The 24,824-nt window shown below is 44.4% G+C and overlaps 1 protein-coding gene across 2 annotated transcripts in view; it reads left to right on the forward strand.

The window, feature by feature from the left end:
* LOC106595141 (elongation factor-like GTPase 1) overlaps window positions 1–24,824 on the forward strand; it is an 81,073-nt gene that overhangs the window by 26,663 nt on the left and 29,586 nt on the right. For both annotated transcript variants that reach the window (XM_045689445.1, XM_045689444.1), the window contains exons 14-15: window positions 46–221; window positions 714–852. In XM_045689445.1, the coding sequence (XP_045545401.1) occupies window positions 46–221; window positions 714–852 (315 nt within the window). The remainder of the gene's footprint in view (window positions 1–45; window positions 222–713; window positions 853–24,824) is intronic.

The raw sequence follows: 24,824 nt of genomic DNA on the forward strand, positions 1-24,824 counted from the left end.
CCACTGATACCAGTGTATGTCTCCATTGTCTTCCCTGACATGCAGGTAGTGAGGGTGTCTCAGGCCAGATGCAGGCCCTGTCTCTGAAGGCTAAACCGGAGGAGGAGGAGGGGAAGGAGACGTTCGTAGCCTTCGCCAGAGTCTACAGTGGGGTGGTCCGCAGAGGACAGAAGGTGTTTGTGATGGGGCCCAAGTACGACCCTGCACAAGGCCTGCGCATGGTAAGGATGTACACACTTACACACACACACACACACACACAGGCATGTGGACACACACACACGTACACACACTCTGCAGAGGCACAAAACACATTTTCTGCTCAATTTGCAATATTCACCAGACAAAACAATAACTGTTCTGAAGATGAACTCAAAGGTTGTTTGTTCAAAGAGCAACAATCATAAATGTTCTGCGTGTTTTTTTATCCATCTCAAGATGTGTATTCCAAGGTTAAAGACAACATTGACTTCTATGATGAGGGCTGTGTTCCTCTGTGGCCTGGGCAACAGTAGTGCACTATATACTGTAGGGAATAGGGTGCCATTTGAGACAGACAAGTCGTTGTATTATTGTTGCCTCGTCCCCCCTGGCTTCAGTAGCAGTACTACTAACTAACAATTGCTTATAGAATCCAATATCACGCAACCAATGTACTGGATGATTGGCTCTGATGCTCTAGAGATCTAATGTTCTCTCTCTGTCTCTGTCAGCTCCCAGAGGGCAGTACTAGTGTGAGTGCCTGTCTCCCTCCCGTCCCTCACCTGGCCTGCTGCACCATGGACAGCCTCTACCTGCTGATGGGCAGAGAGCTGGAGGAACTAGAAGAGGTGCCATCAGGGAACGTACTGGGTACGTACTCAAACACCTACTTGAAGTGAATGGTCTTTTGAAAGGTTCATGCATAATAGGATATTAACTTGTTATCCAATGTTCTTTTTACTGCACGAATAAAGGTGAAAGTTACATCTTTCAGAGTTATTTGAAAGGCCCAGTGCAGTCAGACGTGACTTCCTGTGTTTTATATATATATATTTCCACACTGAGGTTGGAATAATATTGTGAAAAAAGATGGTAATGCATTAGTGTCAACACCAGACTACACATCCAGTTCATCATGTAGTTGTCCTGTCAACACATCCAGTTCATCATGTAGTGGTCCTGTCAACACATCCAGTTCATCATGTAGTTGTCCTGTCAACACATCCAGTTCATCATGTATTGGTCCTGTCAACGCATCCAGTTCATCATGTTGTGGTCCTGTCAACACATCCAGTTCATCATGTTGTGGTCCTGTCAACGCATCCAGTTCATCATGTAGTGGTCCTGTCAACACATCCAGTTCATCATGTAGTGGTCCTGTCAACGCATCCAGTTCATCATGAAGTGGTCCTGTCAACGCATCCAGTTCATCATGTAGTGGTCCTGTCAACACATCCAGTTCATCATGTAGTGGTCCTGTCAACACATCCAGTTCATCATGTAGTGGTCCTGTCAACACATTCAGTTCATCATGAAGTGGTCCTGTCAACGCATCCAGTTCATCATGTAGTGGTCCTGTCAACACATCCAGTTCATCATCTAGTGCTCCTGTCAACACATCCAGTTCATCATGTAGTGGACCTGTCAACACATCCAGTTCATCATGTAGTTGTCCTGTCAACACATCCAGGTCATCATGTCGGGGTCCTGTCAACACATCCAGGTCATCATGTAGGGGTCCTGTCAACACATCCAGTTCATCATGTAGTGGTCCTGTCAACACATTCAGTTCATCATGTAGTGGTCCTGTCAACACATCCAGTTCATCATGTAGTGGTCCTGTCAACACATCCAGTTCATCATGTAGTTGTCCTGTCAACACATCCAGTTCATCATGTAGTTGTCCTGTCAGCACATCCAGTTCATCATGTAGTGGTCCTGTCAACACATCCAGTTCATCATGTAGTGGTCCTGTCAACACATCCAGTTCATCATGTAGTGGTCCTGTCAACACATCCAGTTCATCATGTAGTTGTCCTGTCAACACATCCAGTTCATCATGTAGTTGTCCTGTCAACACATCCAGTTCATCATGTAGTTGTCCTGTCAACACATCCAGTTCATCATGTAGTTGTCCTGTCAACACATCCAGTTCATCATGTAGTTGTCCTGTCAACACATCCAGTTCATCATGTAGTTGTCCTGTCAGCACATCCAGTTCATCATGTAGTTGTCCTGTCAACACATCCAGTTCATCATGTAGTTGACCTTTCAACACATCCAGTTCATCATGTAGTTGTCCTGTCAGCACCAGGCTACACATCCAGTTCATCATGTAGGGGTCCTGTCAACACATCCAGTTCATCATGTAGTGGTCCTGTCAACACATCCAGTTCATCATGTAGTGGTCCTGTCAACACATTCAGTTCATCATGTAGTGGTCCTGTCAACACATCCAGTTCATCATGTAGTGGTCCTGTCAACACATCCAGTTCATCATGTAGTTGTCCTGTCAACACATCCAGTTCATCATGTAGTTGTCCTGTCAGCACCAGGCTACACATCCAGTTCATCATGTAGTTGACCTGTCAACACATCCAGTTCATCATGTAGTTGTCCTGTCAACACATCCAGTTCATCATGTAGTTGTCCTGTCAGCACCTGTCAACACATCCAGTTCATCATGTAGTTGTCCTGTCAGCACCAGGCTACACATCCAGTTCATCATGTAGTTGTCCTGTCAGCACCAGGCTACACATCCAGTCCATCATGTAGTTGTCCTGTCAACACCAGGCTACACATCCAGTTCATCATGTAGTTGTCCTGTCAACACCAGGCTACACATCCCGTTCATCATGTAGTTGTCCTGTCAACACCAGGCTACACATCCAGTTCATCCAGGCTACACATCCAGTTCATCATGTAGTTGTCCTGTCATCACCACTCTACATATGAACATAACAAGATTCAACAACTGAGACATAAACTGAACAAGTTCCACAGACATTTCTGGGGAGAATGGCCCAAGCCCTCATCCTCCAATCCAATAGTTCCCAGATAGGATGGAGGTCCGGGCTCTTCGCTGGCCATGGCAGGACACTGACATTCCTGTCTTGCAGGAAGTCACGCACAGAACGAGCAGTATGGCTGGTGGCATTGTCATGCTGGAGGGTCATGTCAGGATGAGCCTGCAGGAAGGGTACCACATGAGGGAGGAGGATGTCTTCCCTGTAACGCACAGCGTTGAGATTTCCTGCAATGACAACAAGCTCAGCCCGATGATGCTGTGACACACCGCCCCAGACCATGACGGACCCTCCACCTCCAAATCGATCCCGCTCCAGAGTACAGGCCTCAGTGTAACGCTCATTCCTTCGACGATAAACGCGAATCCGACCATCACCCCTGGTGAGACAAAATCGCAACTCGTCAGTGAAGAGCACTTTTTGCCAGGCTGAGAGTCTTAGCACTGATGGAGGGATTGTGCGTTCCTGGTGTAATTCGGGCAGTTGTTGTTGCCATCCTGTACCTGTCCCGCAGGTGTGATGTTCGGATGTACCGATCCTGTGCAGGTGTTGTTACATGTGGTATGCCACTGCGAGGATGATCAGCTGTCCGTCCTGTCTCGCTGTAGCTCTGTCTTAGGCACGTTCACGCAGATGAGCAGGGACCCTGGGTATCTTTCTTTTGGTGTTTTTCAGAGTCAGTAGAAAGGCCTCTTTAGTGTCTAGTTTTCATAACTGTGACATTAATTGCCTACCGTCTGTAAGCTGTTAGTGTCTTAACGACCGTTCCACAGGTGCATGTTCATTCATTGTTTATGGTTCATTGAACAAGCATGGGAAACAGTGTTTAAACCGTTTACAATGAAGATCTGTGAAGTTATTTAGATTTTTACGAATTATCTTTGAAAGACAGGGTCCTGAAAAGGGGACGTTTCTTTTCTTTGCTGAGTTTAGTACACTACCGTTGGGCCACTATTGGTGAAGAGTAGTGTACTATGTTGGGAATAGGGTGCCTTTTCGGGACGCTACCCTAAGGCTCCGCTGAGTGCTGCTAGTATGAAGCTATCATCATGTTGTCTATGTGCCGGTCATTACAAGCCTATAAAGAGCAATCAGAGATTTATTTTGTCTGATGAAGAGCCACCCTGCGTCCCAAATAGTACCCGATCTCTTGTTTTCTGCAATGTTTTTGACTGGGCCCGTAGAGCTCTGGTCAAAAGCAGTGCACTATATAGGTAATAGGGATAATGGACTATGCATTATCGTCTGCTTGGATAATAGACGCTATAGGGATCTGACAATTCAATAATGCTTCTACAAATGCATTGTTTTGTAATGCATCTTAATGTCTGATCAGCTGATCAGCTTTTCCTGACCAAGATGAAGGATTTTTTGTCATATTTCTAGGATACCAATGTCCATTCTAGTGTTTTATATGTCATTGTAAACTGGGCGGTTCAAGTTCTGAATGCTGATTTGGCTGACAGCCGTGGTATATCAGACCGTATACCACGGGTATGACAACATTTTATTTTTACTGCTCTAATTACATTGGTAACCAGTTTATAATAGCAATAAGGCACCTCAGGGGTTTGTGATATATGGCCAATACCCCCATGGCTAAGGGCTTTATCCAGGCACTCTGCATTGCGTCGTAGTTAAGAACAGCCCTTAGCCATGGTATATTGGACATATACCACACCCCCTCGTGCTTTATTGCTTAATTCTATGATGGACACTATTTTCTTGGACATGGTGAAAATAAATTATCCTGCATTGTAGTATTGTGAGTAATACTGTTTAGTGTATAGAAAATCTAGCCAAGTGACTGATTATAATAGGACAGTTATCCATGTGGAAAAACACACACACACACACACACACACACACACACACACACACACACACACACACACACACACAGGACACACACAGAGTTGGCCATGTGGGAACCATCATGTCCTCTCCTGGTAGTTGAGTGTGGGCGAGGGGAAGAAACCGTTGAAACGTCAGTGTGTAAACTCAGCCAGGCTGTGGTCGCGCACACACACACACACACACACACACACACACACACAGGCTGTGGTCCTGATTAGAACCTCCTTATTCTTTGACGGGTGGAAGAGTTTGCTGGAGAGGGGAAAGGACACACACCAGCTTGCCTGCGTCTGATATCGGAGACTAATAATCCCCACCTCATGACGAGACACACAGTACGACCGCATGACAAAGCAAGCTCTGTGTGTGAGAGACCCACTCAAAGATACCACCCCTAAACAGGAATCAGACCAATACCACCCCGGTAGAAATCACTACATCTCACACACACACACACACACACACACACACACACACACACACACACACACACACACACACACACACACACAAAGGGAAAGTAGCGTGCTGTAGAGCCATTGTGTGGAGCTCTCTCCTCTGTTTCCTTCCAGCTGTTGGAGAAAACTGATTCAGGAAATGAAGACCTCCATCACTGTTTAACTCTGACATTACAGTCCACACACCACACCCCTTGCTGATATTATTTTACTGTAAGTGAGCTTTTATGTTCTGAGAAGTTGGAAGTTTACATATACTTAGGGTGGAGTCATTAAAACTAGTTTTTCTACCACTCCACAAATTTCTTGTTAACAAACTATAGTTTTGCCAAGTCGGTTAGGATATCTACTTTGTGCATGACACAAGTCGTTTTTCCAACAATTGTTTACAGACAGATTATTTCATATATAATTCACTGTATCACAATTCTAGTGGGTCAGAAGTTTACATACACTAAGTTGACTGTGCCTTTAAACAGCTTGGAAAATTCCAGAAAATTATGTCATGACTTTAGAAGCTTCTGATAGGCTAATTGACATAATTTAAGTCAATTGGAGGTGTACCTGTTGATGTATTTCAAGGCCTACCTTCAAACTCAGTGCCTCTTTGCTTGACATCATGGGAAAATCAAAAGAAATCAGTGAAGACCTCAGAAAAAGAAAGTGTGGACCTCCACAAGTCTGGTTCATCCTTGGGAGCAATTTCCAAATGCCTGAAGGTACCACGTTCATCTGTACAAACAATAGTACGCAAGTATGAACACCATTGGACCACGCAGCCGACATGCGTTCTGTCTCCTAGAGATGAACGTACTTTGGTGCTTTTTAATATCGTTCACATCGCAAATGGCACCCTATTCCCTACATCAAGACACTCCAACCCTTTTCCTGGAGAGCTACCCTGTAGGTATTTGCTCCAACCCCAGTTGTAACTAACCTGATTAAGTTTATCAACCAGCTAGTTATTAGAATCCAGAGGGCTAGATTACAGTTGGATTAGCAGCCAGCATATTATTTCATTACAATCCTCCTCACACTCCTCGATGCAACAGTCTCCCTCCAGACCCATTCATTTAATTAGATTTCTCAGCTTCAAAGACTCAGCCACAGTGCTTTGATATCCTGCTAGTATTATAGGATTATAGAAGAATTCAATTATACGATCTTATACCAAACATACGCATGTATTCGCTCACATCATCGATGGGATTTCTGGCTCATGAATATTGAAACACTGAGGTGATATTTGAGTGGTAGTAGTAGAAATGCTGATGACCCCCCCCCAGATTTGAAATGTTTTTTTACTTTTATAAATGCTTTAAGTTTATGAAGAGTGGATTGTTGTTTTATTCAGCACATTTTGGGGGGTGACACTGTTTTGATCAAAAAGTTTTGATTAGTAGATCAAATACTGTAAATTGTTTTATTCATAGTTTCTGAGGCAACAAGACTTATTATGAAAAATAGATCTCTCTCACAGCTCTCAATAGCCTACATTGAGAACAGGTTGCCTTTTTTCACTTGTATTTCACCATTGAGCAGTCTTTAGGCCTTTTGATCTGTTATATTCAGATTTTTGGAATTATGCATTTATATTTGAGGAGATATTGAATTCAGTCTTAAACTTTCTTTGTTACAATAAGTTTATTACCGTCAAGCACATGAAAAGTAGCTCAGCCACTGCTAGTAGTACATTTAAACAGTCGTTACCAGCTTCACTCTCCACTGCTGTCAATACAAAACACACATGCATACTTTACTACATTTGACATTTTAGTCATTTAGCAGATGCTCTTATCCAGAGCGACTTACAGGAGCAATGATGGTTAAGTGCCTTGCTCAATGGCACATAGATAGATTTCATCTAGTGAGCTCGGGGATTCGAACCAGCAACCTTTCAGTTACTGGCCCAACGCTCTTAACCACTTGACTACCACCCAGCCTGTACATTTGTCCAAAATAAATAAATAAACCTAGTTGTGGGATAACACCATGATTACATCGGTGCCAAGTAGAAGATGGCTTGTGTGTTTAATGTTTATCTAGTTAACGCAAATAGTTTGTCGCTCCGGTTAGAGACGTGGGCAGAATCAAACTCAGACACACACAAACTTTCATCACACCACAATGGGACCCAGCTGTATAGAAAGCTAGCAAAGAAAGAGGGTTTGAAGTCGTCGTCCAAGTAGTCGCTCCACAGGGAAAGAAAAGAGGGAGAAAGCGGCAGTAGAATGAATAAAGCTGATTCAACGCCAGGTAGCTTTAGGAAAACATTTGTCTTGCATTAGGCCTGAGCCACGCTGCCAGCGGTGAGGGGGGAGACGACTCAGATCTGTTGAGCAGTAGGGAGGGAGTGCACTGATCTGATCTCAACCACACCACATCACACCAGTGCTCTGACACCATTAACCAGTATAGTCCAGTACACCCCGGTGTGGGCCAGTCCACTGTATAGCCCAGTACAGTCTAGTCCACTGTATAGCCCAGTACAGTCTAGTCTACTGTATAGCCCAGTACAGTCTAGTCCACTGTATAGCCCAGTACAGTCTAGTCCACTGTATAGCCCAGTACAGTCTAGTCTACTGTATAGCCCAGTACAGTCTAGTCCACTGTATAGCCCAGTACACTCTAGTCCTCTGTATAGCCCAGTACAGTCTAGTCCACTGTATAGCCCAGTACAGTCTAGTCCACTGTATAGCCCAGTACAGTCTAGTCCACTGTATAGCCCAGTACAGTCTAGTCCTCTGTATAGCCCAGTACAGTCTAGTCCACTGTATAGCCCAGTACAGTCTAGTCCACTGTATAGCCCAGTACAGTCTAGTCCACTGTATAGCCCAGTACAGTCTAGTCCTCTGTATAGCCCAGTACACTGTATAGCCCAGTACAGTCTAGTCCACTGTATAGCCCAGTACAGTCTAGTCCTCTGTATAGCCCAGTACAGTCTAGTCCTCTGTATAGCCCAGTACAGTCTAGTCCTCTGTAAAGCCCAGTACTGTATAGCCCAGTACAGTCTAGTCCACTGTATAGCCCAGTACAGTCTAGTCCACTGTTTAGCCCAGTACAGTCTAGTCCTCTGTATAGCCCAGTCCACTGTATAGCCCAGTACAGTCTAGTACAGTCTAGTCCTCTGTATAGCCCAGTACAGTCTAGTCTACTGTATAGCCCAGTACAGTCTAGTCCACTGTATAGCCCAGTACAGTCTAGTCCACTGTATAGCCCAGTACAGTCTAGTCCACTGTATAGCCCAGTACAGTCTAGTCCTCTGTATAGCCCAGTACAGTCTAGTCCTCTGTATAGCCCAGTACAGTCTAGTCCTCTGTATAGCCCAGTCCACTGTATAGCCCAGTACAGTCTAGTTCAGTATAGTTCATTATAAACCAGTAGTTTATTCTAGTTTAGTATAGTTCATTATAAATCAGTACAGTCTAGTTCAGTATAGTTAATTTATAAACCAGTAGTTTATTCTAGTTTAGTATAGTTCATTATAAATCAGTACAGTCTAGTTCAGTATAGTTAATTTATAAACCAGTAGTTTATTCTAGTTTAGTATAGTTCATTATAAATCAGTACAGTCTAGTTCAGTATAGTTAATTTATAAACCAGTAGTTTATTCTAGTTTAGTATAGTTCATTATAAATCAGGACAGTCTAGTTCAGTATAGTTCATTATAAACCAGTAGTTTATTCTAGTTTAGTATATTTCACTGGTCACCCCCAAAGCCAATTCCTCCTTTGGCGCTCTGCTGCCAATCAATCAATCAATCAAATTTATTTTTATATAGCCCTTCGTACATCAGCTGTACAGAAACCCAGCCTAAAACCCCAAACAGCAAGCAAAGCATGTGAAAGAAGCACGGTGGCTAGGAAAAACTCCCTAGGAAAAACTCCCTAGAAAGGCCAAAAACCTAGGAAGAAACCTAGAGAGGAACCAGGCTATGAGGGGTGGCCAGTCCTCTTCTGGCTGTGCAGGGTGGATATTATAACAGAACATGGTCAAGATGTTAAAATGTTAAAATGTTCATAAATGACCAGCATGGTCAAATAATAATAATCATAGTAGTTGTCGAGGGTGCAACAAGCACGTCCGGTGAACAGGTCAGGGTTCCATAGCCGCAGGCAGAACAGTTGAAACTGGAGCAGCAGCACGGCCAGGTGGACTGGGGACAGCAAGGAGTCATCATACCAGGTAGTCCTGAGGCATGGTCCTAGGGCTCAGGTCCTCCGAGAGAAAGACAGAAAGAGAGAATTAGAGAGAGCATATTTAAATTCACACAGGACACCGAATAAGACAAGAGAAATACTCCAGATGTAACAGACTGACCCTAGCCCCCCGACACATAAACTACTGCAGCATAAATACTGGAGGCTGAGACAGGAGGGATCAGAAGACACTGTGGCCCCATCCGATGATACCCCGGACAGGGCCAAACAGGCAGGATATAACCCCACCCACTTTGCCAAAGCACAGCCCCCACACCACTAGAGGGATGTCTCCAACCACCAACTTACCGTCCTAAGACAAGGCCGAGTATAGCCCACAACGATCTCCGCCATGGCACAACCCAAGGGGGGGCGCCAACCCAGACAGGAAGACCACGTCAGTGACTCAACCCACTCAAGTGACGCACCCCTCCCATGGACGGCATGGAAGAACACCAGTAAGCCAGTGACTCAGCCCCTGTAAAAGGGTTAGAGGCAGAGAATCCCAGTGGAAAGAGGGGAACCGGCAAGGCAGAGACAGCAAGGGCGGTTCGTTGCTCCAGCCTTTCCGTTCACCTTCACACTCCTGGGCCAGACTATACTTAATCATAGGACCTACTGAAGAGATAAGTCTTCAGTAAAGACTTAAAGGTTGAGACTGAGTCTGCGTCTCTCTCACATTGGTAGGCAGACCATTCCATAAAAATGGAGCTCTATAGGAGAAAGCCCTACCTCCAGCCGTTTGCTTAGAAATTCTAGGGACAATTAGGAGGCCTGCGTCTTGTGACCGTAGCGTACGTGTAGGTATGTACGGCAGGACCAAATCGGAAAGATAGGTAGGAGCAAGCCCATGTAATGCTTTGTAGGTTAGCAGTAAAACCTTGAAATCAGCCCTTGCCTTAACAGGAAGCCAGTGTAGGGAGGCTAGCACTGGAGTAATATGATAAAAATGTTTGGTTCTAGTCAGGATTCTAGCAGCCGTATTTAGCACTAACTGAAGTTTATTTAGTGCTTTATCCGGGTAGCCGGAAAGTAGAGCATTGCAGTAGTCCAGCCTAGAAGTAACAAAAGCATGGATTAATTTTTCTGTGTAATTTTTGGACAGAAAGTTTCTGATTTTTGCAATGTTACGTAGATGGAAAAAAGCTGTCCTTGAAACAGTCTTGATATGTTCTTCAAAAGAGAGATCAGGGTCCAGAGTAACGCCGAGGTCCTTCACAGTTTTATTTGAGACTGGAGACTGGAACGAATTGCAAAAATCACTGAAGCTGGAGACTCATATCTCCCTCACTAACTTTAAGCACCAGCTGTCAGAGCAGCTCACAGATCACTGCACCTGTACATAGCCCATCTGTAAATAGTCCATCCAACTACCTCATCCCCATACTGTTTATTCTAGTTTAGTATAATTCATTATAAATCAGTACAGTCTAGTTCAGTTTAGCTCATTATAGTTTCAGTCCTGGATGCTGAATATTTATATCAGACAATAAATCACAGGTATGAAGCAAAAATATTTTACTATTTTATTTATGTTGTTTGCCAGTTTATAATAGCAATAAGGCACCTCAGGGGTTTGTGGTTTATGGCGGATATACCACACCTTCTCGGGCCTTATTGCTTAGTTATAGTTCAGTCTAGTCCAGTATAGCTCAGTACAGTACCGTTTTTACCTATGAATGTGATTATACAGAGAGAGTCAGCAGTTTTAAGTTCCTTGGTGTCCACCTCACCGAGGACTTGACATGGACCAACAACACCACCACTCTTGCTAAGAAGGCACAACAGCATCTCTACTTCATAAGGTTTAAGAAATTTGGCATGCCACCCCGGGTCCTCTCCAAATACTACCGCTGCACCATCGAGAGCATCCTGACCGGTTGCATCACGGCCTGGTATGTAAATTGCTCTGTCCATGACTGCAAGCCCTCCAGCGGGTAGTGATGGCCCAGTACGTCCCAACCCATCCTGGACATCGACTCAAAATGGTGCCTGAGGAAGTCCCGCAGCATCTTCAAGGGCCCCACACAGCCCAGCCATGAGCTGTTCACTCCCATACCGTTGGGCAGACGGTATCGAAGCATCAATCAATCAATCAATCAATCAATCAATCAAATGTATTTATAAACCCCACTTACATCAGGTGATGTCACAAAGTGCTGTACAGAAACCCAGCCTAAAACCCCAAACAGCAAGCAATGCAGGTGTAGAAGCACGATGGCTATGATAAACTCCCTAGAAAGGCCAGAACCTAGGAAGAAACCTAGAGAGGAACCAGGCTATGAGGGGTGGCCAGTCCTCTTCTGGCTGTGCCGGGTGGAGATTATAACAGAACATGGCCAAGATGTTCAAATGTTCATAGATGAGCAGCAGGGTCAAATAATAATAATCAGTGGTTGTTAAGGGTGCAACAGGTCAGCACCTCAGGAGTAAATGTCAGTTGGCTTTTCATAGCCGACCATTCAGAGTATCTCTACCGCTCCTGCTGTCTCTAGAGAGTTGAAAACAGCAGGTCTGTGACAGGTAGCACGTCCGGTGAACAGGTCAGGGTTCCATAGCCGCAGGCAGAACAGTTGAAACTGGAGCAACAGCACGGCCAGGTGGACTGGGGACAGTAAGGAGTCATCAGGCCAGGTAGTCCTGAGGCATGGTCCTAGGGCTCAGGTCCAAAGAAAGAAAGAAAGAAAGAAAGAAAGAAAGAAAGAAAGAAAGAAAGAAAGAAAGAAAGAAAGAAAGAAAGAAAGAAAGAAAGAAAGAAAGAAAGAAAGAAAGAAAGAAAGAAAGAAAGAGCATACTTACATTCACACAGGACACCGGATAAGATGGGAGAAATACTCCAGATATAACAGACTGACCCTAGCCCCCCGACACAAACTACTGCAGCATAAATACTGGAGGCTGAGACAGGAGGGGTCGGAAGACACTGTGGCCCCGTCCGACTATACACCCGGACAGGGCCAAACAGGCAGGATATAACCCCACCCACTTTGCCAAAGCACAGCCCCCACACCACTAGACGGATATCTTCAACCGCCAACTTACCATCTTGAGACTTGGCTGAGTATAGCTGAGTATAGCCCACAAAGATCTCCGCCACGGCACAACCCAAGGCACACCCTGAATTTGGGGAGTTTCTCCCATTCTTTGCAGATCCTCTCAAGCTCTGTCTGGTTGGATTGGGTGCATTGCTGCACAGCTATTTTCAGGTTTCTCCAGAGATGTTCGATCGAGTTCAAGTTTGGGCTCTGGTTGGGCCACTTAAGGATATTCAAAGACTTGTCCTGGAGCCACTCCTGTGTTGTCTTGGCTGTGTGCTTAGGGTCGTTGTCCTGTTGGAAGGTGGACCTTCACCCTAGTCTGAGGTCTCTGGAACAGGTTTTCATCAAGGATCTCTGTACTTTGCTCTATTCATCTTTCCCTCAATCCTGATTAGTCCTCCAGTCCCTGTCCCTGAAAAACATCCCCACAGCATGATGCTGCCACCACCATGCTTCACTGTAGGGATGGTGCCAGGTTTCCTCCAGACGTGACACTTCGCATTCATGCCAATCTTGGTTTCATCAGACCAGAGAATCTTGTTTCTTTAGGTGCCTTTTGGCAAACTCCAAGCGGGCTGTTGTCATGTGTCTTTTACTGAGGAGTGGCTTCCGTCTGGCCACTATACAATAAAGGCCTGATTGATGGATTGCTGCAGAGATAGTTGTCCTTCTGGAAGGTTCTCCCATCTCCACAGAGGAACTCTAGAGCTCTGTCAGTGACCATCGGGTTCTTGGTCACCTCTCTGATGAAACATCTCAATGATTATCAATGGAAACAGGATGCACCTGAGCTCAATTTTAAGTCCATGGCAAAGGGTCTGAATACTTGTGTAAATAAGGTAAGTGTTTTTTTTTATAAATGTGCAAACACGCACTACCCTCTGTAACTCCTTGTGGTCGGATGCCAAGCAGTTGCAAAACCAAGCAGGGATGCAGCTTGTAATGATGCTCTCAATAATGCAGCTGTAGAACCTTTTGAAGATCTGAAGGCCCATGACAACTTTTCAGCATCCTGAGGGGGACGAGGTGTTATGTGTGTTGACCATGTTAATTCCTTAGTGATGTGTACACAAAGGAACTCGACCAGCTCCACTACAGCTGTGTCGATGTGGCTCGGCCTTCACTTTCCTGTAGGCCACGATCAGTCCTTTGTCTTGCTGACGTTGAGGGAAAGGTTGTTGTCCTGCCAACACATTGTCAGGTCACTGACATTCTCCCTAAAGGCTGTCTCATCGTCGTTGGTGATCTGGCCTACCACCGTCGTGTCGTCAGCAGACTTAATGGTGGTGTTGGAGTTGTGCGCTGCCACGCAGTCGTGGGTGAACAGGGAGTACAGGAAGGGACTAAGCACGCACGCCTGAGGGGGCCCTCGTGTTGAGGGTCAGCGTGGCGGATGTGTTGTTGCCTACTCTCACCACCTGGGGGCAGCCCGTCAGGAAGTCCAGGATCCAGTTGCAGAGGGCTGTTCAGTCCCAGGGTCCTGAGCTTATTTATGAGCTTGGTGGGCACTATGGTGTTGAATGCTGAGCTGTAGTCAATGAAGAACATTCTCACATAGGTGTTCCTCTTATCCAGGTGGGAGAGGGCAGTGTAGAGTGCAGTAGAGATTGTGAATCTGATTGGGTGGTATGCGAATTGGAGTGGGTCCAGTGTGTCTAGGATGATGGTGTTGATAAGAGCCATGAACAGCCTTTCAAAGCATTTCATGGCTACCGATGTGAGTGCTACAGGGTGATAGTCAATTAGGCAGGTTACCTTGGCGTTCTTGGGCACAGGGACTATGGTGATCTGCTTGAAACGTAGGTATTACAGACTGGGTCAGGGAGAGGTTAAAAATGTCAGTGAAGACACTTTGAGTACATGTCCTGGTAATCCATCTTGGGCCGCGGCCTTGTGAATGTTAACCTGTTAAAAGGTCTTACTCACATCGGCTATGGAGAGCGAGATCATACAGTCGTCCGCAACAGCTGGTGCTCTCATGCATGGTACAGTGTTGCTTGCCTCAAAGCGAGCATAGAAGCCATTCAGCTCATCTGGTAGGCTTGCGTCACTGGGCAGCACACGGCTGGGTTTCCCTTTGTAATCCATGATAGTTTGCAAGCCCTGACACATTTGACGAGTGTCATTAAAATAAGTCAAATTCTATCTTAATCCTATATTGACGCTTTGCCTGTTTGATGGTTCGTCGGAGGTCGTAGCAGGATTTCTAATGCTTCGATCACACCGACAGCTCCATTGCGTTTCGGTACACCAGGATTACATTCATTTCCAATGAAACCCTACGTTTGCCTTGCAGCATTGCGTTGCAGAGGCAGTTGCACTGAGTTCGGTGTGTTGCATATGTTGGATTTATCAAACGTATGCGTAAAACGGTATGCGTAGAAGGCTTGACAGAAATGGTAGCAGAAGGTGAATGTTGAACTTTTGTTGCATACGTATCCAGATCATGCTGGGTACTATTTTGCCCAGTGACGCTGTCGGTGTGTTCGAAGCGTTATAAGCGACTGGATTAGTGTTCTCCTTGAAAGCGGCAGCTTTAGCTCAGTGCAGATGTTGCCTGTAATCCGTGGATTCTATTTGGAATATGTATGTACAGTCACTGTGGGGACGACATCGTCGATGCCCTTATTAATAAAGTCAGTGACTGATGTGGTAAACTCCTCAATGTTATCGGATGAGTCCTGGAACATATTCCAGTCTGTGCTAGCGAAACAGTCCTGTAGCTTAGCATCCGCTTCAACGGACCACTTCCACATTGAGCGCATCACTGGTACTTCCTGTTTGAGTTTTTGCTTGTAAGCGGGATTCAGGAGGATAGAGTTGTAGTCAGCTTTGCCAAAGGGAGGGCGAGGAAGAGCCTTGTGTGTGGAGTAAAGGTGATTTTGTTGCCTCTAGTTGCACAGGTGACATGCTGGTCAAACAGATTTCAGTTTCCCTGCATTAAAATTAGCAGCCACGAGAAACGCTGACTCTTGGTGTGCATTTTCTTATTTGATTATGGCCTTATACAGCTCGTTGAGTGCGGTCTTAGTGCCAGCATCGGTTTATGCTGGTAAATAGACAGCTGTGAAAATATAGATAAACTCTCTTGGTAAATAGTGTGGTCTGTAGCTTATCATGAGGTAGTCTAACTCAGGCGAGCAAAAACTTGAGACTTCCTTAACATTTAGATATCTTGCACCAGCTGCTCTTAACAAAGAGACACACCCCTCCGTCTTAATCTTACCTGAGGCTGCCGTCCTGTCTAGACGATGCATGAAGAAACCCTGGTGATCTATCCCTGGAGAGGATGTCCCAGTGTGGACCACGTCACCCTGGTGATCTATCCCTGGAGAGGATGTCCCAGTGTGGACCACGTCACCCTGGTGATCTATCCCTGGAGAGGATGTCCCAGTGTGGACCACGTCACCCTGGTGATCTATCCCTGGAGAGGATGTCCCAGTGTGGACCACGTCACCCTGGTGATCTATCCCTGGAGAGGATGTCCCAGTGTGGACACGTCACCCTGGTGATCTATCCCTGGAGAGGATGTCTCAGTGTGGACCACGTCACCCTGGTGATCTATCCCTGGAGAGGATGTGACTCTAGGGGGCACAGATGTCTCGGTTAGACCTTCGCAGGGGTTGAGTCAGGGGTGTGTGTGTGTGTGTGTGTGTGTGTGTGTGTGTGTGTGTGTGTGTGTGTGTGTGTGTGTGTCTGCAGCTGTCATAGAGGCATTGAGTCAGGGTGAGATTAAGTTGTTTTGGCGTGTGAGATGGGCTTGGGGGGGTGTATATTTCCGCCAGAGCCAATCAATCATCTCTTATTCAACCGTCCTTGATACACTTTCACGACCCAGGAGAAACCCTGCTGCTGCATTCAGACAGTCATCTAACACTTCTCTACTCCCCCCAGAGTTTATTGACCAGCTCTCTTCTCTTTCTTTCCTCTTCTTATCCTCCCATGCACCTTCTCTCTTTATATCTTGCTCTCTTTCTTTCTAGCTCACTCGCTCTCTCTCGGTTCCTTCCCCTCTTATTTTCCTCTCTCTCACCTTCTCCCTCCTCTCTTCTCACTAACTCCATCACCATCTCGCTCTCTCCCTCCTCTCTCTCTCTCCATCTCTCCTGTATAACCTAGATTTGAAACTTTCCTGAAAATGCAGCCTTTGAGGGAGTGTTGTTAAGGATTCTCTTTTTGGGAGAGAGAAAGCAAGTGAGGGAGTCAGAGAGAGAGCAAGAAAAAGAGAGGGAGAGAGAGACCGCAGGGTAGATCCCCCGTTGGCTTGCCTTCTCCGTTTCATTAAGTCTGTCTTTGAGTCAATGCTGTTGAGGGTTGCAAACTTCCAGTAACTTTCCCAGGTATTCCGGAAATCCTGGCTGGAGGACATCGGATTTCCTGCTTATTCCCCCCTAATTTCAGGAATCTTCCAACCGTGATTTCTGGAAAACCTGGGAATTTTGGAAAAGTTACTGACATTTTTCAACCCTAGAGCTGTTAGTGTTTTTCTCTGCTCCTGGCGTCTTGACCATAGTTTATACACTTTATTGTTTTAATCAGTACACCTCTGCTTTGAATACATCATCCTGAAGAAGGCACAGAGATGCCGAAACATTGCTGTTTTACCCAATAAATTACTGTGAGTTTATATATAGAGTGTGCAACTCTTGATTTTTATAGCTTACAGTTTATTTGCTGTTAGTCAGCACCTCTACACTAAATAATTTTCTCTGGGTGTGTGCCAGGTCATGCTTTTTATTGGAATTCATTAAACCAACATATTTTGGGGGGTCTTGGGCAGCAGGTAGCCTAGTGGTTAGAGGGGCAAGCCAGCAGCAGGATGCTTGCCAGTTAGAATCCCGGGTCTAACCGGAAAAATCATCCGGGAAGGGATCTGGCAGCTGGAGGGTTGCTGGTACCAAATTCTAGATGCCATCGCCTGTCGTTGTGCACTTGAGCAAGGCATTTAAACCCAAAACAGCTGCTCAACAGGTTCCGTAGTTTGGCAGCCCCCCTCTCCAACCTGTGTGTGAGTCTTTTAGAGAGGTTGGGGTAAAGTGGAAGTCAAATTTCCGTTGGACCTCTACAAATGGACAAATAAAGTGATCTTAGTCTTGGTGCCTAGGACAGGGTCTTACTATCTAACATGACATCTCTACATCTTAACCAGTACATCTCTGGTTGTGTCTTTCCAAATGCTGTGTTAAGACCCACTGATGGGTCATGGGTAATACGATTTGGATCTGGATCCTAGTATCCAACATCTGTCTTGTGTACTTAGTTGGGTCACATGGACAACTAGCAGCTCTAGTGGGTCAGTTAAATGGGAGGGAACCACTGGCCTAGATAGCTGCTAGATACCTGCAGGACGAGTTGTTGTCATCTTAGCTACTAAGGCAGATCAGTGGTATGTGTGTGTGTGTGTGTGTGTGTGTGTGTGTGTGTGTGTGTGTGTGTGTGTGTGTGTGTGTGTGTGTGTGTGTGTGTGTGTGTGTGTGTGTGTGTGTGTGTGTGTGTGTGTGTGTGTGTGTGTGTGTGTGTGTGTGTGTGCGTGCTCGTGCGTCCTTGTGATCTATTGTCTTTTGTGTCAAGTGCTCAAGCTAGAACTTGCCCTTAGCCACAGATCTAGGCTCTGCTTACCATCCCTCACAGCCTACCTTAACCATTAGGTGGTGGAGTACATACTGACTTTAGATCAGTGTGCAAGGCAAGGGTCATTGTACTCTGTATCCCTTCAGCTGTCTCTGCATGTTGCATCAGCAGGCCAGTAGATAGTGTTGGAGCTGGGCTGGAACAAAGCCTGTATATTATCGTATCCCCTATTGTGAGCTACAAGGTGTGCTAGGCTGCTCCCTCTGCCAATGTCTTTAACTGCATCCCAAATTGCACCCTGTTCCCTATATAGTGCACTAGTTTTGACCAGAGCCCTGTGGACCCTTAGTTAAAAGTAGTCTACTAAAGATGGAAGGGTGCCATTTCAGACGAAGCCAGTGTCTTTGTCTCAGATGGCCTTTTACCGTAAGTGGCGTTTGCTGGCCAGTAGATGGAACCAGAGAGGTGAGTAAAGCCATGCCTCGCCAGGTGGTTGTCTGGCTCTCCCTTCTACATGTTCTGTCAGACAGAGAGAGGACAAAGCACTGAGAAAGACAGACTGTTAGCAGTTGCAGACATAGATACAGTATCGGTTTCAAAGGTTTCCGTAGGCCCAGGTAGATAAAGATGGATATATACAGTACCAGTCAAAGGTTTGGACACACCTAACTATTTTCTACATTGTAGAATAATATTGAAGACATCAAAACTATGAATTAACACATATGGAATCATGTAGTAACCAGAAAAGTGTTAAACAAATCAAAATATATTTTATATTTGAGTTTCTTCAAAGTAGCAACCCTTTGCCTTGATGACAGCTTCAAATCAAAGTGTATTTGTCATGTGCGCCGAATACGACAGGTGTAGACCTTAGAGTGAAATGCTTACTTACAGACCCTAACCAACAGTGCAATTTTTAAGTAAAAAAAAATAGGTATTAGGTGATCAATAGATAAGTAAAGAAATTTAAAAAACAACAGTAAAAATACAGTGAAAGATAACAGTAGCGAGGCTATATACAGGCACCGGTTAGTCGGACTAATTGAGGTAATATGTACATGAATGTATAGTTAAAGTGACTATGCATATATGATAAACAGAGAGTGGAAGCAGTGTAAAAGAGGGTTAGGGTGGGCGGGACAATGCAAATAGTCCAGGTAGCCATTTGATTTCCTGTTTAGGAGTCTTATGGCTTTGCACACTCTTGGCATTCTCTCAACCAGCTTCGTGAGGTAGTCACCTGGAATGCATTTCAATTAACAGGTGTGCCTTGGTAAAAGTTAATTTGTGGAATTTATTTCCTTCTTAATGCGTTTGAGCCAATCAGTTGTGTTGTGACAAGGTAGGGGTGGTATACAGAAGATAGCCCTATTTGGTAAGAGACCAAGTCCATATTATGGGAAGAACAGCTCAAATAAGCAAAGAGAAATAACAGTCCATCATTACTTTAAGACATGAAGGTCAGGCAATCCTAAAAATGTCAAGACCTTTGAAAGTTTCTTCAAGTGCAGTTGCAAAACCATCAAGCGCTATGATGAAACTGACTCTCATGAGGACCGCCACAGGAAAGGAAGACCCAGAGTTCATTAGAAATACCAGCCTCAGAAATTGCAGCCCAAATAAATGCTTCACAGAGTTCAAGTAACAGACACATCTCAACATCAACTGTTCAGAGGAGACTGCGTGAATCAGGCCTTCGTGCTCGAATTTCCGCAAAGAAACCATTACTAAAGGACACCAATAAGAAAGAGAGGATTGCTTGGGCCAAGAAACACGAGCAATGGACATTAGACCGGTGGAAATCTGTCCTTTGTTCTGATGAGTCCAAATTTGAGATTTTTGGTTCCAATCGCTGCGATATCCCATCTGGTTTGCGTGGGACTATAATTATTTTTCAATAGGGCAGTGGCCCAACACACCTCCAGGCTGTGTAAGGGCTATTTGACCAAGGAGAGTGATGGAGTGCTGCATCAGATGACCTGGCCTCCATAATCACCCGACCTCAACCCAATTGAGATGGTTTGGGATGAGTTGGACGGCAGAGTGAAGGAAAAGCAGCCAAAAAGTGCTCAACATATGTGGGAACTCCTTCACGACTGTTGGAAAAGCATTCCAGGTGATACTGGTTGAGAGAATGCCAAGAGTGTGCAAAGCTGTCATCAAGGCAAAAGGTGGCGACTTTGAAGAATATAAAATATATTTTGGTTACTACATGATTCCATATGCATTATTTCATAGTTTTGATGTCTTCACTATTATTCTACAATGTAGAAAATAGTCAAAATAAAGAAAGACGCTTGAATGTGTAGGTGTCCAAACTTTTGACTGGTACTACATACATACGTACATACATACATACATACATACATACATACATACAGTTGAAGTCGGAAATTTACATACACCTTAGCCAAATACATTTAAACTTAGTTTTTCACAATTCCTGACATTTAATCCTAGTAAAAATTCCCTGTCTTAGGTCAGTTAGGATCACCACTTTGTTTTAAGAATGTGAAATGTCAGAATAATAGTAGAGAGAATGATTTATTTCAGCTTTTATTTCTTTCATCACATTCAGAAGTTTACATACACTCAGTTAGTATTTGGTAGCATTGCCTTTAAATTGTTTAACTTGAGTCAAACATTTCGGGTAGCCTTCCACAAGCTTTCCAAAATAAGTTGGGTGAATTTTGGTCCATTTCTCCTGACAGAGCTGGTGTCAAGAGTCAGGTTTGTAGGCCTCCTTGCTCTCATACGCTTTTTCAGTTCTGCCCACAAATGTTCTATAGGATTGAGGTCAGGGCTTTGTGATGGCCACTCCAATACCTTGACTTTGTTGTCCTTAAGCCATTTTGCCACAACTTTGGAAGTATGCTTGGGGTCATTGTCCATCTAGAATACCCATTTGTGACCAAGCTTTAACTTCCTCAATGATGTCTTGAGATGTTGCTTCAGTCTATCCACATCATTTCCCCCCATCATGATGCCATCTATTTTGTGAAGTGCACCAGTCTCTTCTGCAGCAAAGCACCCCCACAACATGATGCTGCCACCCCCGTGCTTCACGGTTGGGATGGTGTTCTTCGGCTTGCAAGCATCCCCCTTTTTCCTCCAAATATAACGATGGTCATTATGGCCAAACAGTTATATTTTTGTTTCATCAGACCAGAGGACATTGCTCCAAATAGTACCATCTTTGCAGCTGCAAACCATAGTCTGGCTTTTTTATGCCGGTTTTGGAGCAGTGGCTTCTTCCTTGCTGAGCAGCCTTTCAGGTTATGTTGATATAGGACTCGTTTTACTGTGGCAATAGATACTTTTGTACCTGTTTCCTTCAGCATCTTCACAAGGTCCTTTGATGTTATTCTGGGATTCATTTGCACTTTTCGCACCAAAGTATGTTCATCTCAAGGAGACAGAACGCATCTCTTTCCTGAGCAGTATGACGGCTGCATTCCCATGGTGTTCATACTTGCATACTATTGTTTGTACAGATGAACGTGATACCTTCAGGCGTTTGAAAATTGCTCCCAAGGATGAACCAGACTTGTGGAGGTCTACAACTTTTTTTCTGATGTCTTGACTGATTTATTTTGATTTTTCCCATGATGTCAAGCAAAGAGGCACAGAGTTTGAAGGTAGGCCTTGAAATACATCCACAGGTACACCTCCAATTGACTCAAATGATGTCAATTAGCCTATCAGAAGCTTCTAAAGCTATGACATAATGTTCTGGAATTTTCCAAGTTGTTTAAAGGCACAGTCAACTTAGTGTATGTAAACTTCTGATCCACTGGAATTGTGATACAGTGAATTATAAGGGAAATAATCTGTCTGTAAACAATTGTTGGAAAAATTACTTGTGTCATGCACAAAGTAGAGGTCCTAACCGACTTGCCAAAACTATAGTTTGTTTACAAGAAATGTGTGCAGTGGTTGAAAAACGAGTTTTAATGACTCCAACCTAAGTGTATGTAAACTTCCCACTTCAACTGTACATACATTTGGGTATTATTATTTGTAGGTATTTTCTGACTTTGTTGAACCCATAGATAGAGAGAGAGAGGGTGACAGTGGGGAAAGATATAGATTGTGTCAAAGGGCAGTATGTCACATTGGAACCTATGTTGACACTGTAGACACGTGTTCTGGAGGCTGTGGCATTACCGCTAAACCAGCCAGGCCACCCAGGCTAATGTCCTTGTCCCATACTGTACTGTATGTGCTGTAGCCAACTCTTCTGTCATTCATTGTCATGATACATGACATGTTGGCTTCAGCCCAGTGAGGGATGAGGCTACCTGACTACTATTTACCAGGGAAAAGGGTCCCAGACCTTCAACGAGGAGTCGCACTCCAAACACAGATATTTAGATTTTGTATGAAAGATGTTCTATTCATTGCTGATGGACCTCATCTAGGATAATTCAATGCCTGGTTATTCTTGAGCAGGGTGAGAACTTTAGTGAGTCATGGTTTGCTATTTTGAGAACATCGGGGACCTGCGTTGACTCCCACACAACATGTTGCCTTGCTTCTGAGTCTGCTCGTTCTGTTCTGTTCGTCAGTATGTGATAAAGGTCTTTAAGATTTGAATATCATGATGCGGAGACCTGATGGCCTGTCTCCGCACCGTAATCTCTTCTCTCTGAGGAGGGAGGGGGACAAACAAACAGACAGAGAGAGGAGGAGAAGGAGGGAGAGACGGAAAGAGGAGAACCCAGAATAAGGGAGGGAGAGCGAAACGGACAAAGAGAAAAACCAAGAAAGAGAGGGTTAAACCGAGAGAGCAAAGGAGAGAGCGAGTGAGAGAGGGGGAATGTGATCTGATGATGTTGTGGCAGGAGGCAGCAGTGTGAGAATGGTTGGCTGGGGAGCACATGCTGGACAGATGCTGATGCCATTAGGGCAACATCCCAAATGGAACCCTATTCTATATATATAGTGCACTACTTTTTACCAGGACCCATACGACTCTGGTCAAAAGTAGTGCACTATGTAGGGAATAGGGTGCCATTTGGGACGAAGCCAACAAGTAGCGGAGTGCTGAGCACAGCGGTTCATGTCTCTCTCTCCACACTACTTCTCCACATGGCTGTTCTGTTCACCAACCCTGTTCTTCCTTTAACTCAAAACAAACCCGCTACTCCAGGGCTCCGTACACACACATGTACGCAGAGACACACTTGTACAAAAGCATGCAAACACACACACAGGCATGAACACACACGCACGTGCATGAATTTATACACACACACTCTGCCTCCTGTCTAGGAACATATTTTCTAAATCATGTGTCCTGGTTTCCAAGGCTCAAGACATATATGCTGGAGCTGTTATAGAAACCAGAGGAAAAAACATCCAGACGTCTTAACTTATACAAGGTGTGTGTTCGTGCCTGTGTGTGTGTGCGTGCTTGCTTGCTTTTGTGTGCTTTTGTGTGTGTGTGCTGGTTTTCGGGTCTTAGTAGTCCTAAAATAACCCTGGCTGAGGGAGTGCTCCAGTATTCCCTAGGTGGAGAAATAAATGTGGCTCTGATGTTTCTGCCTGAGTGGAAAATACAGCAGGGCACTTAATGTCTGGAGACTTGACTCCAACCCACCGACCGACCTGTCTGTCAATCTATCTACAGTGCTACGTAACAGCCTTATTCTAAAATTGATGAGAAAAAAAAACATTTTTAAAATCCCTCATCAATCTACACACAATACCTGATAATGACAAAAATACGTTTGTAGAAATGTTTGCAAATGTATTAAAAATAAAAAGGAATTGTCCTTGTTTTTGAAAGATAAGAAGAAAAAAAATTGTCCAATAAAATAACATCAAATTGATCAGAAATACAGTGTAGACATTGTTAATGTTGTAAATGACTATTGTAGCTGGAAATGGCAGACTATTTTATGGAATATCTACATAGGCGTACAGAGGCCCATTATCAGCAACCATCACTCCTGTGTTCCAATGGCACGTTGTGTTAGCTAATCCAAGTTTATCATTTTAAAAGGCTAATTGATCATTAGAAAACCCTTTTGCAATTATTGTAGCACAGCTGAAACTGTTGTTCTGATTAAAGAAGCAATAAAACTGGCCTTCTTTAGACTAGTTGAGCATCAGCATTTGTTAAGGCCAGCATCCCGGAGTTGCCTCCTAACTGTTGATGTTGAGACTAGAGGTCAACCGATTTAATCAGAATGGCCGATTTACAGTAATTAGGGCCGATTTCAAGTTTTCATAACAATCGGGCATCGGTATTTTTGGACACCGATTTAGCCGATTAAAAAAAAATATATATATATATATATATAACAAAAAAAATGACAGCCTAGGAACGGTGGGTTAACTGCCTTGTTCAGGGGCAGAACGACAGATTTTTACCTTGTCAGCTCGGGGATTCAATCTTGCAACCTTATGGTTAACTAGTCCAACGCTCTAACCACCTGCTTTACATTGCACTCCACGAGGAGCCTGCCTGTTACGCGAATGCAGTAAGAAGCCAAGGTAAGTTGCTAGCTAGCATTAAACTTATCTTATAAAAAATAATCAATCAATCATAATCACTAGTTAACTACACATGGTTGATGATATTACTAGTTTATCTAGCCTGTTGCATATAATCGCTTACGTGTACCTAACCATAAAAATCAATGCCTTTCTTAAAATCAATACACAAGTATATATTTTTAAACC

The sequence above is a fragment of the Salmo salar genome, chromosome ssa11 (genome assembly GCF_905237065.1).
Source record: "Salmo salar chromosome ssa11, Ssal_v3.1, whole genome shotgun sequence".
In the NCBI taxonomy this organism is placed as follows: Eukaryota; Metazoa; Chordata; class Actinopteri; order Salmoniformes; family Salmonidae; genus Salmo; species Salmo salar.